The 18945-nt window shown below is 46.6% G+C and overlaps 1 protein-coding gene across 6 annotated transcripts in view; it reads left to right on the top strand.

Annotated features, from left to right (window-relative positions):
• Positions 1-18945, top strand: part of LOC126284054 (homeobox protein cut) — a 422426-nt gene that overhangs the window by 228377 nt on the left and 175104 nt on the right. For all 6 annotated transcript variants that reach the window (XM_049982639.1, XM_049982638.1, XM_049982634.1 and 3 more), the window contains exon 2: positions 14069-14236. In XM_049982639.1, coding sequence (XP_049838596.1) covers positions 14069-14236 — 168 coding nt within the window. The remainder of the gene's footprint in view (positions 1-14068; positions 14237-18945) is intronic.

The raw sequence follows: 18945 nt of genomic DNA, 5'->3' as shown, positions 1-18945 counted from the left end.
GCGGCACGTTTCGCATGGTACAGGCAGCTGTTATCAGTAGCGAGGAGTGGGCGGCGCTGACACCAACCAAACACGCCGGCTATCACCAGCGCCCACGTGGACTACGAGTCGTTCGATAGCCGGCGGGCGGCGGCTGCGGCAAGGAGATACGATACCTCGCAAGTTGACACTGTCAGGGGGAGGCGTCCGACGGTTTTATTCCTGCAAGTTTCAGCAGGTACTGAGATATGAAGCTCAGTTGTTCTCATTGTGACCCGGTGGTGGCGATGCCTCGTGGAGGTCGCCTCTAATGTAGATAACATGCGACATACAGGGAATAGGCAAAATAATGTAAACACTTGTATTTACATGGGAATCTACATCTACATGGATACTCTGCAAATCACATTTAAGTGCCTCGCAGAGGGTTCATCGAACCACCTTCACAATGCTCTACTATTCCAGTCTCGTACAGCGCGCGGAAAGAATGAACGCCTGTATCTTTCCGTACGAGCTCTAATTTCCCTTATTTTATCGTGGTCATCGTTCCTTCCCATGTAGCTCGGTGTCAACAAAGTATTTTCGCATTCGGAGGAGAAAGTTGGTGATTTGAATTTCGTGAGAAGATTCCGTCGCAACGAAAAACGTTTTTATTTTAATGATGTCAAGCCGAAATCCTATATCATTTCAGTGACACTTTCTCCCATACTTCGCGATAACACAAAACGTGCTGCCTTTCTTTGAACTTTTTCGATGTACTCCGTCAGTCCTACCTGGTAAGGATCCCACACCGCGCAGCGGTATTCTAAAAGAGGACGGACAAGCGTAGTGTATGCAGTCTCCTTAGTAGGTCTGTTAGATTTTCTAAGTGTCGTGCCAATAAAACGCAGTCTTTGCTTAGCCTTCCTCACAACATCTTGTATTTGTTCTTTCTAAATTAAGTTATTCGTGATTGTAATTCGTAGGTATTTAGCTGAATTTACGGCTTTTAGATTAGACTGATTTATCGTGTAACCGAAGTTTAACGAGTTCCTTTCAGCACTCATGTGGATGACCTCACACTTTTCGTTATTCAGGGTCAACTGCCACTTTTTGCACCATTCAAATATCTTTTCCAAATCGTTTTGCAGTTTGTTTTGACCTTCTAATGACTTTATTAGTCGATAAACGACAGCGTCATCTGCAAACAGCCGAAGACGGCTGCTCAGCTTGTCTCCCAAATCGCTTATACAGATAAGGAACAGCAAAGGGCCTATAACACTGCCTTGAGGAAACGCCAGAAATCACTTCAGTTTTACTCGATGATTTGCCGTCAATTAATACGAACTGTGACCTCTCTGACAGGAAATCACAAACCCAGTCACATAACTCAAAAAAAAAAAAAAAAAAAAAAAAAAATGTCTCTGAGCATTATGGGACTTATCATTTATGGTCATCAGTCCCCTAGAACTTAGAACTACTTAAACCTAACTAACCTAAGGACAACACACAACACCCAGCCATCAGGAGGCAGAGAAAATCCCTGACCCCGCCGGGAATCGAACCCGGGAACTCGGACGCGGGAAGCGAGAACGCTACCGCACGACCACGAGATGCGTGCAGTCACATAACTGAGACGATATTCCATAAGCACGCAATTTCACTACGAGCCGCATGTGTGGTACAGTGTCAAAAGCCTTCCGGAAATCAACACTTCATGTGAATAAAGAGTTGTGTTTCACAGGAACAACGTTTTCTAAACCCATGTTGACCGTGTGTCAATAGACCGTTTTCTTCGAGGTAATTCATAATGCTCGAACACAATGTATGTTCCAAAATCCTGCTGCATATTGACGTTATGGGCCTGTAATTAAGTGATTACTCCTACTACATTTCTTGAATATTGTCGTGACCTGTGCAACTCTTGTCTTTGGGTACGGATCTTTCGTCGAGCGAACGATTGTATATGATTGTTAAGTATGGAGCTAATGCATCAGCACACTCCGAAAGGAACCTAATTGGTATAAAGTCTGGACCAGAAGATTTGCTTTTATTAAATGATTTAAGTTGCTTCACTTCTCCGAGGATATTTACTTCTACGTTACTCATGTTGGCAGCTGTTCTCGATTCGAATTCTGGAATATTTACTTCGTCTTCTTTTGTGAAGGCATTTCGGAAGGCTGTGTTTAGCAACTCTGCTTTGGCAGCACTGTCTTTGATAGTATCTCCATTCCTATCGCGCAGAGAAGGCATTGATTGTTTCTTGCCGCTAACATACTTCACATGCGACCAGAATCTCTGGATTTTCTGCCAGGTTTCGAGACAAAGTTTCGTTGTGGAAACTGTTATTGCGCAGGTAGCTGTCTGACGTAAATTTGAAATTACAGTCATCTTAATTCTACGCTGACGTTACAGGAAGCACCTTCTGTTTGCCGCTCACCTTTTTATCCTTTTTTCGGGTTAATTCTTTTGGAGGTTGAGCACATCGAGGTGACGACGTACATTACTCATCATTTCGCCGATGCTTACTTCGGCTGCGGAAGCCTGTGCTCTTATAACACATATTTCGTTTTTAATATGGTTCTAAAAAAAGCTGATAGATCACAAAAAATAGCCACTGGATGTTAATGGAACTTCTTTATTTTGATAACGCGTTACGGTGGCTACTTTTTGTGATCTATCAGCTTTTTTTGAATTATTTTAAAAAGTCATCAAAAATGTTTTCCCGCCTCACACACCACTTTCAGTCGTATTGCCGGTATTTTATTTTATTTTATCTGTCAGTCCTAGGCGTACCTTCGGCCACATAAACGTCAGCAGAGTTATACCGCAAACTCAATTGTTCCTGTGAGAAAAGCCATCACTGAATTTTCCTGAAATGGCTTATGAGAAACACGGCTATGAAAATTAGTATCCTTTGTGCGCCATTACAACATCACTTTCATCGTTAATATCTGAGGACGCTGTCTTCGTGACAGAACTTTGTAGAATCTAATGCAGTCAACCTTAAGGCTTGCATTGGAGAGTGTCACGAGCGGGGAAAAAATGAAACGGATGGCACAAGAGCGACCAAAAAGTTAACTTCAGATTATATTGGCAGCTACTAATATTTCAAGATGTCTAGTATTTTCAAAACTTGCTGACAGTTGTTCAAGGCCAGCAGATGTACTTCCCTATTTTTTTCACAAGAACCATTGGTGATCCCAGTTCTCTTATACGGCCATTCTGTATCGTGTATAACAGCGGCAAAAGAGTAGAACTTCCCTGCAGTCTGCCAGGAGAATATTACGGACAGTCAGCTGTAAAATTACCAAGAAGCTGTTATCTCCCGTACAAAACTGTTATGCGTTATGGAAAAACTCAAGTACAGATAAAAGCAAATTCCCCTTCGCTGCACTTCATGGAATGCTGATGAAATACCTTCTCGAGATTGTATCATTGGAAAACGAATTAAATAGGGAGCACGTTTACTCGTAACAGTACTCCATTATTAGTCTCTTCGTCAGCGTGTTGCTCACGATTCCTTTCGTCGAACTGTTGCACGTCACTCGTAACACCTTCCGACTTCAGATTTATGGCGGAGAATAATGGAAGCGCTCTGAGGAGCCTCGAGTCTACGGTCGAATCAGTGTTCTTATCGGATGCTTTGTTTACACACGTCTTCGAAGGCCTAGAGCAAACTGATAAAGCATTTACATGCGCAATACCCAGTTAAGCCTCCGCGGCGCCGGGGACCTTGCGTCAATGTGAGGTCCTTAATACCTCCCGCCGGGTGAGGGCGACTCAACAGCAAAAAACGGATCAGGAGCGAGCGCTCATTCCATACCCTCCGTAGCAACACCTCTCCTCACACTAAGGTGATTTTAATGAAATGGCCGTATCAGTCATGATAAGCAGCCAACGTTTCTAAATACATTTTGTGTATTGTCTACACTATTTTCTGTAGCAATCATAGGGAAAAAAACAATGGCTGTTCTCATATTTCCGCCCGAGAAAGAGCTGTTACGTAGCTGCAATATAAGAAATACCTGATTTTCTGTCCTCATCATCGCATTTCTAAAACTCCAGCTGTGTGCAGAGTAGGCGCGTAACTGCATATGGTCTATCTGACACCAGTGGGACCTTGCGTAGAACTGTTACCGTCTGCCCGATATTATGATAAAAGATATGTAACTTTAGACGATATTAGTTGTTTGCATTCAAAGACAACTAAACTTACGACTAACAGACACCTTTCGGAACTGTGATTCCTTTCGTAATGCATCGCAGTACGTAACAGCCGGTTTCCATTTGACGATATTTCGCAAAAGAAAGAGGAGAGAGGTCATTTATCTGTCCTGTATTAGTGAAGAACAATATGTACGTTTTCCTCTCTCCCGCAGTTTTGGCAAATGCTGGTGTTATTTTGTAACTTTGCGAAACTTTCGAGCCAGCCGCAGTGGCCGAGTGGTTCTAGGCGTTTCAGTCTGGAACCGCGCGACCGCTACGGTCGCAGTTTCGAATGTCTGCCTCGGGCATGGATGTGTGTGATGTCCTTAGATTAGTTAGGTTCAAGTAGTTCTAAGCTCTAGGGGACTGATGACTTCAGATGTTAAGTACCATAGTGCTCAGAGCCATTTGAACCATTTCTTTGAACCTTTCGACCCGACCCACACACCTCGCTTCCATACAACACCTATTAGACAAGCTCCTTACTTATCTCAGTTCCACTTCCCTCCTCATGATTCCTTCCCAAACTCCTGCTTAACCCGGAGCTTCGGAAAACCACCCAGACACCTCACCAACACCAGTCATCCTCGTTAGCAGCAAAACAACGACGCCATCACGATTGAAGTCATAATTTGTTTTTATAATTTTTTACTGTATTCGAAAATCCACCGTATAGTTGTAAACCTCTACTGCTGCAGACCGATCACACTGCTGCCGCCAGCCCCTCCGTCAGAAGTGGTGGAAGGAAATAACAATAAGGGGGAAAAAATGGTTCAGGCGTTAATGTGCGCGGCGTTGCCGATTCCTACTGGCAGTCAGGTCACCCGACCCAGAGAGACAAGCAGTTGTACCGGAACAGCCCTTCTCGGAACTTCCGGCGCGAGAGCATTAGTGAGGAGACAAGGGCGGGCGGCCGTTTTCCCCGATAGCGCGCAGGCGGGCATCCTGCGACCGTCTGCTCGCCTCTCAATACAATTCCCTGGCGGATCTCCACGCTAGACGAAAACACTCATCTGGCATCGGCTAACGCCGAGCAAATGGGAAAGGATTACGGCGTCGACTCATATTATCTCAGGCGTCCAAACGCTTCGAATTCACAATTCTCCTTCGCCGGCTGTGCCGTTCCTCCCGGTTATTTCTCTCGCTCCCTTCCCCTTCGCCTCTGCTCGCACCGTCGATGTGTTCGTGGCCTCGGCGCCCCTCCGCCTAATTCGCTTATTCCTACACATCAGCGTCTCCCTCAGCCTCCTCCCTCCCCCCACCGTCCGCACCACCCCCACCCCGACCTCCCGAGTCTGCCCTCTCTGGCACACACACACACACACACACACACACACACACACACACACACACACACGCACTGTCGGCATTTATTTGTGCCTGACGCTGTCGCGCGATACAGCTAGTTACCAACTCCTTCCGATACGCGAGGGCGCCACAGTGCCTCTCTGTGTCGCTGCTGCTTCTGAAGGGTGTGCATCCTCCCTCCCTCCCTTCCGCCATACTGTCCTTCCACGGCTGACGGCCGACGCGTGCGCCACGCCTATTTCGAGCGTTATCGGGACGCGCGACCGCCTGCAGTCGGCGACACGTAATTTTCGGAAGTGATAAACTACCTGCGCGCCATATTCTCATCCTCAGCACGCCTTTGGACCGAGTCGGAACGTCTGTGGACGCGACCGACATGTGCGACTCTCCTAGCGGAAGGCGACAGCTAACAAGGCAGGCTTCCGCACTGAACCTCGTGGGCTATGCGGCGAAAACGCGAGTTGGGCGTTTCGCACTAACAGCGTAAATGTGTACGCGGATCGGACAAGTCTTATAATCAAAGTGACACCTACATCTTCCGATCGTCGTAGGAAAAGAGAATATTTCCATGTTTTGGCTGCTGTGTAATCAACGTACACTGCCCTTCATGTCTCTTTTCTATATAACGCTCTTGTCTGAACAGAATGGCAGAAACACACGTTCCCATTACAGCAAAATCCTTTCTGTCCCTCTGCATCGTTCAGCCACTTTCTCGAAGTCCTTCTGAACAGCAGCTAGGAGATTACGGCCGTTCAGCGCTGAGGTTAGCAGCGAGTAGCAGGAAGCCGACTCTGGAATAACCTCCCACCTTATATTAGAGAACTGAATAACATCTTCATCTTCACAAGACAGTTAATGACATACACCGAAGAACCAAAGAAACTGGTACACCTGCCTAATATCGTGTACGACCCTCGGGAGCACGGAGAAATGACGGAACACGACGTGACATGGACTCTACTAAAGTGTGACGTAGTGCTGGAGGGAATTGACACTAGGAATCCTGTCTATAAATCTGTAAGAGTACTAGGGAGTGGAGATTTCTTCTGAACAGCACGTTGCAAGGCATCCCAGACACGCTTAATTATGTTCATGTCTGGGGAGTGTGGTGGCCAGCGGAATTGTTTGAACTCAGAAGAATGCTCCTGGAGCCACTCTGTAGCAATTCTGGATGTGTGGGGCGTCACATTGTCCTGCTCGAAATGCCCAAGCCCGTCGGAATGCACAATGGACATGAATGGAAGCAGGAAATCAGACAGTATGCTTACGTCCGTATAACCTGTCAAGAATCGTATCAGGGGTCCCATATCACTCCAACTGCACACGCCCCACAGCATTACAGAGCCTCAAGCAGCTGCAACAGTCCCCTGCTGACATGCAGCATCCATGGATTCATGAGCTAGTCTCCACACCCGTTTACGTCCATCTGCTCGATACAATTTGAAACGAGACTTTTCCCGCCAGGCAACATCTCTCCAGTCGTCAACAGTCCTATGCCGGTGTCGGTGTTGACAGGCCCAGGCGAGGTGTAAAGCTTTGTGTCGTGCAGTCATCAAGGGTACACGAGAGGACCTTCAGCTCAGAAACCACCATATCAATTATGTTTCGCTGAATGGTTCGTAAGCTGACACTGATTGCCCAGCATTGAAATCTACAGCAATTTGCGGAACGATTGCACTTCTGTCACTTTGAAAGGTTCTCTTCAGTCCTTGTTTGTCCCGTTCTTGCTGGATCTTTTTCCGGCCGGAGCGATGTCGGAGATTTAAAGTCTTATCGGATTCCTGATCTTCACGGTACACTCATGAAATTGTCGTACGGTAATGTTTTATCGGATTCCTGATCTTCACGGTACACTCATGAAATTGTCGTGCGGGCAAATCCCTAATTCAGCGCTACATCGGAGATGCTGTGCCTCATCGCACGTGCGCCGACTATAACACCACGTTCAAACTCACTATAGCAGCAGCAACCGATCGAACAACTGCGCCCGACACTTGTCTTATACAGGCGTTGCCGACCACAGCGCCGTATTCTGCCTGTTTACATATATGTGTATTTGAATACGCATGCCTATATGTGTTTCTTTGGCTCTTCAGTGTATCTATTGAAGCAACAATAATGACTACCACTGCCCCTATAGGCACTTGTTACCGTGTACATCCTTCTTCTAATCACATCTTCCTCATTTGCGAGTATTATTAGTTTGTGCAGACTCCTTAAATTTTCTTTTGCCAGACCTCACTATATCAGAAAACATCTTCTTCGTACAGCTATAAATTCATTTTATAGCTGCTACTATTACTGTTAACCTACGGAGAAGAGCCACTGACGTATTATACTGTATTCTGTATATTTTAGACACAATCACAAAATATAGACACAATCGTATCCACTTGGCCATCTTATAATTCTATAGGCTCTCGGCGGCATACAGCGTACAAATCGTTCACGATCTGGGTGTCATCAAAAGTGAGACGTGTTGTTATATCAAAAACTGCGTGACCTGACGCCAAATCATGCAGATAATGTGTAGAATCTGAAGACAAACCATTTACGTTTATGATCATACTCTCTTACACTTTGTAAAATAAAAAGAAGTGTATATCTGCTGAGTTAACAGTAAAAAGCGATAATCTGCTTAGAATGATCTCAAATGAACCAACCAACCAAACATTCAACTGTCTCCAGAAAATGTAAGCCCCCTGACAAAGTCAATTAACAAGCCTCGCAAACATAAGAATAAATATGTAAAAAGATCCATATTTGCATTCGTTCTCGGGACTCTGCAGACCACCGCTGAGTGCATGGTTCTTTCTATTGTACCACATATTAGAGTTTCTTCCCATTCTTTTCGGGACAGAGCGCGGAAGGAGTGACTGTTTAATTGTCTCCGTGCACGTTGTAATTAGTCTAAAAATCTTGTATTCGCTGTCCGTATCGAAGATATACATAAAGGGCCGTTGTCTGTTCATAGCCGGCCGATGTGGCCTTGCGGTTCTAGGCGCTTCAGTCTGGAAGCGAGTGACCGCTACGGTCGCAGGTTCGAATCCGGCCTCGGGCATGGATGTGTGTGATGTCCTTAGGTTAGTTTGGTTTAATTAGGTCGAAGTTCTAGGGGACTGATGACCACAGATGTTAAGTCCGATAGTGCTCAGAGCCATTTGAACCACTTTCTATTCATACAGTTCTCACTTAATATTGGTTCTTGAAATTTTCAAAGGTGGCTTTCGCAAAAAAGTTGACATTTTATCTACAAGCTCCTTTCATTTTCGTGACTCTCTCGCGTTGGTCAAAAAAACCTGTTGTCATTCGTGGTGCCCTACACTCTATGTACTCAATATCAACTGTCAGCCCCACACACTTCAGCAGTATTCTAGATCGGGCAATTTGTTAATCTCCTTGTAGACTGATAGCATTTTCCCAGTATCTTCCAAGAGAAGAAAGTCTGCCACCTGCTGTACCTACGACTATGTCATCAAAATGGTTCAAATGTCTCTGAGCACCATGGGACTTAAAATATGAGGTCATCAGTCGCCTAGAACTTAGAACTACTTGGACCTAACTGACCTAAGGACAGTACACACATCCATGCCCGAGCCAGGATTCGAACCTGCGACCGTAGCGGTTGCGCGGTTCCAGACTGAAGCGTCTAGAACCGCTCGGCTACACTGGCCGGCACTATGTGATCGTTCAATTCATATCGTCACAGACTGTTCCACGCAGGTAAGTGCATCTATCTGCACAAGAGTACAAGTAACTGGACAGTTCCGTGGTTAACTGTGCGGTAAGATTCGATTCGCTTGGTGGAAGACTGTATAAACTAATCCTATACATCGACGATGCGGTGGCAATACAGCACAGATGTATTGCGAAACTTCTTTTTCGAGGGCTTTATCCACAAAGCAGAAAAAACGCAGCCGGTCATCCGTTTTACTGGAAGGGTAACTGGCCAGGCGCCTCCTAGAGCAGGACACACAGGCTTGCGCCGTCGCCCCCACCAGACGCAGGTGCCTCGGAGAGGTGGCCAGCGTCGGGCCGGGGAGGCCCCAGGGGAGGGTTATGTAAAACGCGCCGGCCGGACGCACGTGCCAACAAAACAGAACAGACGCCTGCTTATAAGGGCGCGAAGGAAGGTGCGCGGGGCAGCTTATTAATTCACTGTAGGAAACCTTCCCTCGCCGATAAGTACTCCTTCGTCCCGAGGAGCGAGGCGTGTGCGTGAAACGGTAGGTGAGAATGAGACGGAGGAAGAGGCCGGACGGGGGTGGGATGGGGGTTGTACAGCGCAGACGGGCGGAAGCGGAAACACACAAAACAGTTGGACGGCAGGCGGGTGGCCACCGGCAGCAGCGGATACCATAGCCGCCGCGTCTTCAATTACTTCTCGCGCCACGCCCCTCGCAGCTTGCCCGTTCTCAGGGACAAGCGCTGGTGACTGGCATAAACACACACACACACACACACACACACACTGCTACGCAGGCCTCTTCATTTCCATTGAAACGATCATTTGTGTGGCACCACTTCGGGGCCCTTGTTTCTGTCCAGAAACATGCGTAAAAAAAAAAAAAAAGAAAGAGAGAGAGAGAGAGAAATGGAGGGATAGGCCGAGTAGGAGGGAGTATAGTTTGCGGGCCCCGATAGAAATGCTACGCTACCACCAGATCGCTATCTTCTCTGGCCGTCGGAACAAGGAAGGAGAAGGCGGAAGGAGTGAGTTGTGTCTGGTCGGCGGAAAGGGGGCGGTCGTCAAGCGATTCGGTCTGGTGAGCGAAGGAAAGCAACAGACGCCGAGCCCTCGCCGGAGCAGCGAACCGGAATTGGTCTGATAAGAGAGGAACAGAATCGCCGAGTGCGAAATATGCCGTCTGTAAACAAATTGTAAGTTATGTGAATGCAGACTTTCCTGGCATATGCTGCTGATGTCCTTGGATTTTCAGTCGGGTGTCGCAGTTGAGATGCTAGTTGGCTTCAACGAGAATTATACTCGTGACTTCGCTAGAAGACCGTTGGTCTAGTAAACGGCAAGTCGGAGGGATGGTTTAACATCACTGACTCGCATTAGCTAATTTATCGTGCCAGATGATGATCATTCACCGAAAACGGTTGTTCTGATGCAGCCAAGTGTCGTGATTTTCCTGAAAACATATCCGCTATGAAAAGCTGTCCGCAGAAAACATTTCAAGTGTGAAGGAGATTTTAGGCGGTTTTCAATGCTGTGGTCAAAAGTATCCGTACACCAGGCGAAAATGACATTCAAGTTCGTTTCGCCCTCCATCGGTAATGCTGGGATTATGGTGTTGGCCCACCCTTAGGCTTGATGACTGCTTCCACTCTCGCAGGCATATGTTCAGTCAGGTGCTGGAAGGTTTCTTGGGGAATGGCAGCCAATTCTTCACGGAGTGCCGCACTGAGGTGAGGTATCGATATCGTTCGGTGAGGCCCGACACGTAGTCGGCGTTCCCGAACATCCCAAATGTGTTTTATAGGATTCAGCTCAGGCCCCTGTGAAGGCCAGCCCATTACAGGGATGTTATTGTCGTGAAATGTTTGAGGCATCCTACAGAATCACGACTGTACCCAGGCGGCGTCTCATCGTCCGGAGCAAATCGACAGTAGCGAAGGTCTTTCTTTAGAGCTCCAGAAATATGGAAGTCGGTTGGGCTGACATGTTGCCAAGATTGTTTCGACTACTCTGCAGACGTTTCGTTGGGAAGCCCTTGCACTACCGATGTCTCACCATGCAATTTCCGCGTTATTAGAGCGTGAAGAAAGACATTCGTGGCCGTCGATTTGTTTCGGACGAAGAGGTGCACGCCTGGATACAGTCTTGGTGACGTAGACACTCGCAAACATTTTTCCACATAGTCACTGACCATCTTGTCCAACAGTGGGATAAATTTATTAACAGTAATGGCTATTACTTTTGAAGTAATAAATGGTTTACTTACTTTTCTATCTGTGTCATTTTGGATTTGACTGCCCCCTTACACGATAATACACCGAACAAAATTTATACGATTCATAGAGAGATGGCGGACACGAATTCCTTTCCTTAAGTTACCGGCGACTGTGGCGACAGAAAGAGCACGCGGCCAAAAACCTAAAATAAAATAAATTTGGAAAATCATGAAAAACAGAAGACCGTTTACAATTGGACAAACAATGGGAAATCACAAAAGCGTACACACACGAACTGCGTTTATGGACTGGTTATTAGGTCATGTTCCTAGTTGAAAACAGTTAGCATCTAGTGTGCAGAAGACCAACTCTGCGCTTTTTGAGTGGTAGACTGATTGTTACTGCGTCACCAGCATAACAACATCGTTATATTACCGAGTGCTGCAGCGTTCCCAATCAGTGGCCGCGACAGCCAGGTGCAACAGAAAGGCTGACTAAACGGGAGCAGAATCGGTGCCGATGGGCGGATCCCTGACCCAGAGGTCCAGCTCTGCTATCGCAGCTCCTGCGTCAGCCATCGACTCTGGAACGTTGAATGGCGCCACGGACGGAGCCTTCCTGGAATCCTGCGGTCTGCGCCTGGTATGCGTCACCGGCAGCGGTCCCCCCACCCCACCTCGCCGAGACGAGCTCGGGAAATGCGTCAACAAATCACGCGAATCAGCCAAGTCGGCCAGCGGAAGCGCCGCAGAGGAAATGGGAGGCTAGGCGGAGCACCGACACACACTCATCCCGCGATAATACGGGCCGATCAGTCACGTACCAGTGCTACTGCCACACATGAGAAGAGAGAGCGTCCCGCTCGCCGAGTGGGCTCGAAGTTCTCGCGGGAGAAGCGATCGCAACCGTCCGCGCACAGCTGACTCGGCGATGCTTCCTGCCGTTTCTTCGCGCGGCTGGGTGCGCAGCAGCATGTTGCCGCGATGGTCACGGCCTGTATGCTTTGCGAAACCTATGGTAAGTCGGTGTCTACGACGCACTCTCTTTCTGCTTACGACTCGGCCTACATCCGACTGAACAGTTGCGCTAGCGCTACTCGTCTGAACTGCTAGATATAGTTGTGTGCTTAAGTTTTTTGCAATTCAAAGGTTAGGAAAATAGTATCTAGTGCTTTACACGTGTCGAGAGTCTGCGCGACACTGGAGGACGATGCACACATAGCAGTGTGTGTGTGTGTGTGTGTGTGTGTGTGTGTGTGTGTGTGTGTGTGTGTGTGTGTGTGTTATTTTTTGTCTTACTATGCTTTCCATGGTGTTATTTTTTTCTTACTATTCTTTCCATGGATTAAAAGAAATGCCGAGTGCTTTCGTTTATGACTAATGGAATGACTTATCGGTTGTATATTTTTACGAAACTTATCGCACGACTAGCCATTTTTATTTACACATTTGTTTTGTATTACCGTATTAATACTGTTTGACATTACAGTATTAATACAACTATACTATCACGAATACTTTCGTGCACAGCGTTTTTGTAGAACACATGAAACGTGAAATATTTTAATGTTCCACGGAATTACTTCTTCACCAAAAATCGTTGACGTTCACGATTGGTAGTAATAAATTGTTACGATAAATGCGTGTTACTGTTTCAGATGTCAGTGTCGTACACATTGTTCTATTTAGCCGGACGGTGTGGCCGAGCGGTTCTAGGCGCTTCAGTCTGGAACCGCGCGACCGCTACGGTCGCAGGTTCGAATCCTGTCTCGGGCATGGATGTGTGTGATGTCCTTACGTTAGTTAGGTTTAAGTAGGTCTAAGTTCTAGGGGACTGATGACCTCAGATGTTAAGTCCCATAGATCTCGGGAACGCACAAAGATAGCAAGAAAATTTTTCACAGTTCAAATCAAATGGCTCAGAGCACTATGGGACTCAACTGCTGTGGTCATTAGTCCCCTAGAACTTAGAACTAATTAAGCCTAACTAACCTAAGAACATCACACACATCCATGCCCGAGGCAGGATTCGAACCTGCGACCGTAGCAGACGCACGGTTCCGGACTGCGCGCCTAGAACCGCGAGACCACCGCGGCCGGCTTTTCACAGTTGTTCGAGATCGGGATATTAGGAATTTATTATAACAATTTCAGGATATTAGGAATTTATTATAACAATTTCAGGGGTTTGCTGCACGTAGCCGGCTTGGAATCTGGGGCTCGGTTTTGGTATCCAAAAACCATGTTTTTAGGGTTTATTCAGAAACCGCCCGTGAAGTGAATGGTGCCTCCATAAGCCCTGTAAAGCGTACCATACACCACATCTAATGCATAAAGAACCAACCGATTTGCTAAGCTGGAGAGAACGTGTAATATTACTGTAGGACTGTGATAGTAAGGAGATTCTTCTGTCTGGTTTGTAAATGGTCGCCAGTCTAAGGGCTACTTAAAACGTACTTTCCGTCAGCAATAGAACTGGAGGCATGTGCCCACGAAAGATCCTTTTTTTTATGGGCGCCGTTATGGAAGATAATAGATAGTGCATGCCGTCGTATGTTTACCGATTAGCGTTCTTCTCTAGACTGTGAGAAGAATATAGGGTACCAAAGCTCAGATCGGGCCAAGCAGAATGCTGAATAACTTTGCGCTTGACGAACGGCTCTCAGTGACGGTCGCCTGTTTTTGTGTTGCAGCGCGCCACGCTGGCCGAGAAGGAGGTGAGCGCGCTCAAGGAGCAGCTGGCCTCCGGCGGCGGCGGCGGCGGCGGGGGCGGAGGTCTGCAGCCGCCGCAGCAGGGCAAGGCGGCCGGCGACATGGAGCCTTCCGCCCTCGAGCACGAGCTCGCCGCCAAGGACAAGGAGGTAGGCGCCGCCTCTGCTCTGCACCCGTCACGGGCTGTTCGTGCTACTGACTGCAGCACTTTTCAGGGCTCGGTTGTTGTTGTGGTTGTTGTTATGGTGGTGGTGGTGAAAACTCTGAACGTACAGAGTTATTCCGTGATGGTGCTACAAACTTTCAGGGATGACGGAGAAAGGTAACTGTATTAATTCGAGATAAGGCAGCCTAGAGCAAACTAAGGGTTCCAACTTCCGAAACCTGATCATTACGTACAAAATTCCCGCAGAATACTCTTCAATACTTTCAGTTTCCCTGCTGATGGACTAGTCACTTGATGTCAGAGAGACCGAAAATCCAATTTTGAAGTACAGTAATAATGTATTCCACCTACCTGCACAAGTTTCACAAACTGCTCCATGTACATCAACTGTTCAAAATAGCGTCCCCTATCGTCAATGCACGCATCGCATCGCCGCACAAAGTTCTGTCATAGTCGCTGCAACATCCCCTTTGTCGTAGGCAGCGACAATCGTGCCAGCAGATGGTCTTTCAGTCTCGACAGGGCTCTCGTACATAAGACTTTCACATCGTCCTACAAGAACAAATGAAACCGGTGAGATGAGATGAACGTGCTGGTCACGGAACAAGACCTCCTTTGCCTATCCACTTCTCAGGGAATGTCTGATCGAGCTGTCCGCCAACCTTCAGCCCGAAATAAGGTGGGCCTCCTTAATATTGGAATTTTAGCAACACCAGTACCGATACATCTATTCCACTATCAGAGGTATCAAACCGACTTTCGCTTATAACGGACTGGGGTCCGTTACCTCAAATTAATAATTTATCCTTCTCCATCATTCTTGACAGTTTATAGTATCATCACGCAATGGCCTTGTTTAACACGCTAATTTGCAATCTGCTTCTTATTTTTTGTTTTGTTTTCCAGCATAACACTTATATCGAGATGCTCAGTACTCATCTGTCAGGGGCAGTGAAGATTAATGCACAAACCAGTTGCATTTGTGGCATACTTATATTACGTGTAATATTCATTACTAACAACTTTTCGAAGTCTACTGGTGGAGATTTATTCAGTATAAAACAACACTCGTTATCCCTTCGTTAATGTTATATCAGCAATATGACTGACATATCATATTAAATATAGGCTATTTTAGTTTCCAGAAGAAGGGGGAAAGTACGTATCGCTCCTTCGACTTTGAGATATTTGAATGTGGGGAACTGTCTTGAACTGAGCGGGAATTAAGTAATATCTCGGCATGAGAAACGGACAGTTTTATTGACACCCTTTGTTAATATAGCACACACAATGAGCTTTCACGCTTAAAACCTTATCATACCCTGCAGCAGTCCTGAAGTATTAAATCACCTACACAACCCAGACGTTCACCAACATTGCTGATATTTAATGTGCAATGTTACGAAACGGTAACTTCCCTTGGAATTTTTTTCTTTTCTCTGATTTACAGGAAGAAAAGTGAAGTCCATTAAGACGCATCGTGCGACACGAGTCACACTGGATAATCACTTGCGCACAATGGCCTATATCTCTGTAGAGTTCTGGCACACGACCTGTAAATCCCTTACGTGACACCTTGTGAACGTTAATAGAAGAAGCATTTCAAAGGCCGCTGTCTTTGACGTCATTGATTGTGTCATTTGGCGGTACATCATGTCGTCGTGCATCTACCTGAAATGAACATTTATAACGGCCGTGTGCCGTACTGAAAATTTATGTCCCTTTGTAATGCCACAGCAAGTGCCCCATCTTGTAGTTGTTCGGCTCCCCTCAGATATTGATACGGACACGCGTTTGGCTGTTTCCCAGAAGATGTTAGTACTCACCCTGCGGCGGATCTTCTAAATCTGGATCTTTAACGAGTAGAGCGCCTTGAAAGACTCTTAAAGCCGAGATTGATATTACTTTCGTATGGTCCGTCAGCATTGTCCCCGCACGATAACTGAAGGAACCGGAATGGCGTGGCCGTTATCCGCCGTCTAGGAGCTGTTTTACGGTGCAGGGGACAGCAGCGCGATATTCCACATCAGCGGCCGCTACACCGCGAACTATCCGCAACCATTAATTCGGCCGGGGGAAGTCGGCAGAATTGCCTTTCCGTGAAACACAAACGGGCAACAGGTGAACCGCCGGCGCGGCGCAGCCCTCGGCTCGTAAACCGATAGCTAGCGGCCAGTTCATCTGCATTGCGGCAGGTGCTTCCGCAGGGGCGCCCTCGCTCAAAACCCAGTGTGTCGGTCGCGTTTCTTGTGAGCATCCTCATGTGATCATGCTTTACAGCCCATCGAGGCGCTTTCCGTTGATAAACAGCCTTTCGCGCATACGCGAACCCCAAAGCTCGTTGGGGTGATGATTGCAAGAGGGTTACAGACTTCATATTTGCTACAAAATTCTTGCGCGTTTCTGGCAATGACTGCAATTGTACTAAATCACAGGCTTAGCGTTGTCATGCGAGGTTGGAAATAGTGTGGTTTTCTCAAAGTGTATTTCTCATTCTCCACTCTGAGAAGTATTAATTTAGCATTTCTTCCCTATTATTCTCGCTACCATCCAACAGGTTTTTCTCAAGATTCTCACTTTGTTTTCTGTTTAAGATTTTTATTTTTCAGCGAAAATCTCACACTATTCGTAAAGATTATATGAGGAAAAATATTTATTGTTACAACTCGATGGATACCGTGGATTCAATCGCAAGACAGATGTACTTGCAGATCGTTGAATCAAGATGGTAGCAAACATATTCATAACAATAACATGAAATTATATTATTATGATATTTCAAGTTTTCTCGACATGGTTGATTAATAGTGTGCTTGCGGGTGTTCTACCGAATTGTTGTTTCAATTTTCTTGTTGGGAGTCAAAGCAGCCGGTACACCTAACAGCATCGGAAGAGGATGGTTGGGTCGGTCCTCGAAATATTATGCAGTAAACGGAAACAACAACTTGGCAGAACACCCAGAAGCACACAATTAGTGTGTACTTATACTTACGAAACGTTCTTATCAAATGGCTCTGAGCATTATGGGACTTAACTACTGAGGTCATCAGTCCCCCAGAACTTAGAACTACTTAAACCTAACTAACCTAAGGACATCACACACATCCATGCCCGAGGCAGGATTCGAACCTGCGACCGTAGCGGTCACGCGGTTCCAGACTGTAGCGCCTAGAAACGCACGGCCACTTCGGCCGGCCCGTTCTTATCATGTCGGTATCAAAGTAATCTACATAAAAAGCATTGTGTGTATATCTATCAATCGTTTTAGATAACAATACGACGGCCGCTGTGGCCGAGCAGTTCTAGGCGCTTCAGTCAGGAACCGCGCGACAGCTACGGTCGCAGGTTCGCATCCTGCCTCGGGCATGGATGTGTGTGATGTCCTTAGGCTAGTTAGGTTTAAGTAGTTCTAAGATCTAGGGGACTGATGACCTCAGATGTTTCGTCCTATAGTGCTCAGAGCCAGTTTTGATAACAATACGTTTTGTGCATTTTTGCCAAATTCAGTTTTCGGTCAATTATGCATTCTCAGATTCATCAAATCAGCTGTAACACATAAATTTCTGCGAATGTGCTTGTTTTCACGTACTGCCTGGGGGTATCTATTTCTGGTTGTTTGGTCATCCGCTCTTTCACTGATAATATGTTTCTTAGGCAAGAGTGGCTGCATTCTAAGAGTATCGACCTTCCTCTGCTCATGATGGACTCTAGAACATTGGAGAATAATTCTATGGGGATGCCAGGATGCGAACTGCAGAAACGTTAGATTATCAAAGAGCTGTCGGTCGAAGAACCCGAAACAGATGCCTCCAGGCAGTATATCACGAAATGGCCACGAAATTGTCAGCGGTTATAATCACTGTTCCATTAAGGTGCTCCTCTAAAGCCTTACAGTTACAGCATTACCAAGCTTTGTGACACAGTGGTCAGTACAGGGGCTATGAAATGTCGTGTCGTCTTACACCGTTTTGAGAATGAGAGAGCTTTGTTTTAACTGCAGTCTACAAGAGAATCCTCGTCGCAGAGTAAGTGTCGTTGGCGAGTTAACGAGATAAGATGAGTCAGGGAACGTGTTTTAGTGGGCAGAGGGGGAAGGCGCCGTTGGCGGGTAGGGGAAACCGTTAATTGTACACTCGGCCAACAGCCTCAATTGACAGGCAAACAGTTAACATGTAGGCTGCAACACGTTGGTTGGGCGGACGCAGAGCTGGCTAGCGTAGGACGAAGACGAGGACTGCAAGAGAGGAAGGACAGTCACCACAGCACTCCCTGGGAACAAAGAGACTCGCTGTGGTGCAAATTAATTCTGCAGGGGAAAGCATTCAACATACGCTTCAATTACTTAACAACCGCGCTACAGTTATGTCTATGATACGAGCAGTATGATAAAATTTATTCGTAAGTATTGTCTGCGTGACACTCCCACGAATACCGTTCTTAATTATATTGTTGATGATCATGGTGCAAATGACAGTATTCAAGCTTCTTCTTTTGCTAGAGTTTTCTAAGTTGTTGCTCCTTCTTCACTACTCAGTCCCCTACAATCTCAATTTTATTTAAAGGCGATAAATGAGTTTCCGTTCGAAGGTCGTACAATCCAGAATCAGCATGCCAATCAGGCAAAATCTACGTGAACATTTAGGCAAGATGCCCGGGACATCAGGACTGTGGGGTGGGTGGTCGAGTGTCAGT

The sequence above is a fragment of the Schistocerca gregaria genome, chromosome 8, assembly GCF_023897955.1.
Source record: "Schistocerca gregaria isolate iqSchGreg1 chromosome 8, iqSchGreg1.2, whole genome shotgun sequence".
Classification (NCBI taxonomy): domain Eukaryota; kingdom Metazoa; phylum Arthropoda; class Insecta; order Orthoptera; family Acrididae; genus Schistocerca; species Schistocerca gregaria.
Note: the sequence above shows the minus strand (reverse complement) of the source record. Positions and strands in the feature narration are given on the sequence as shown.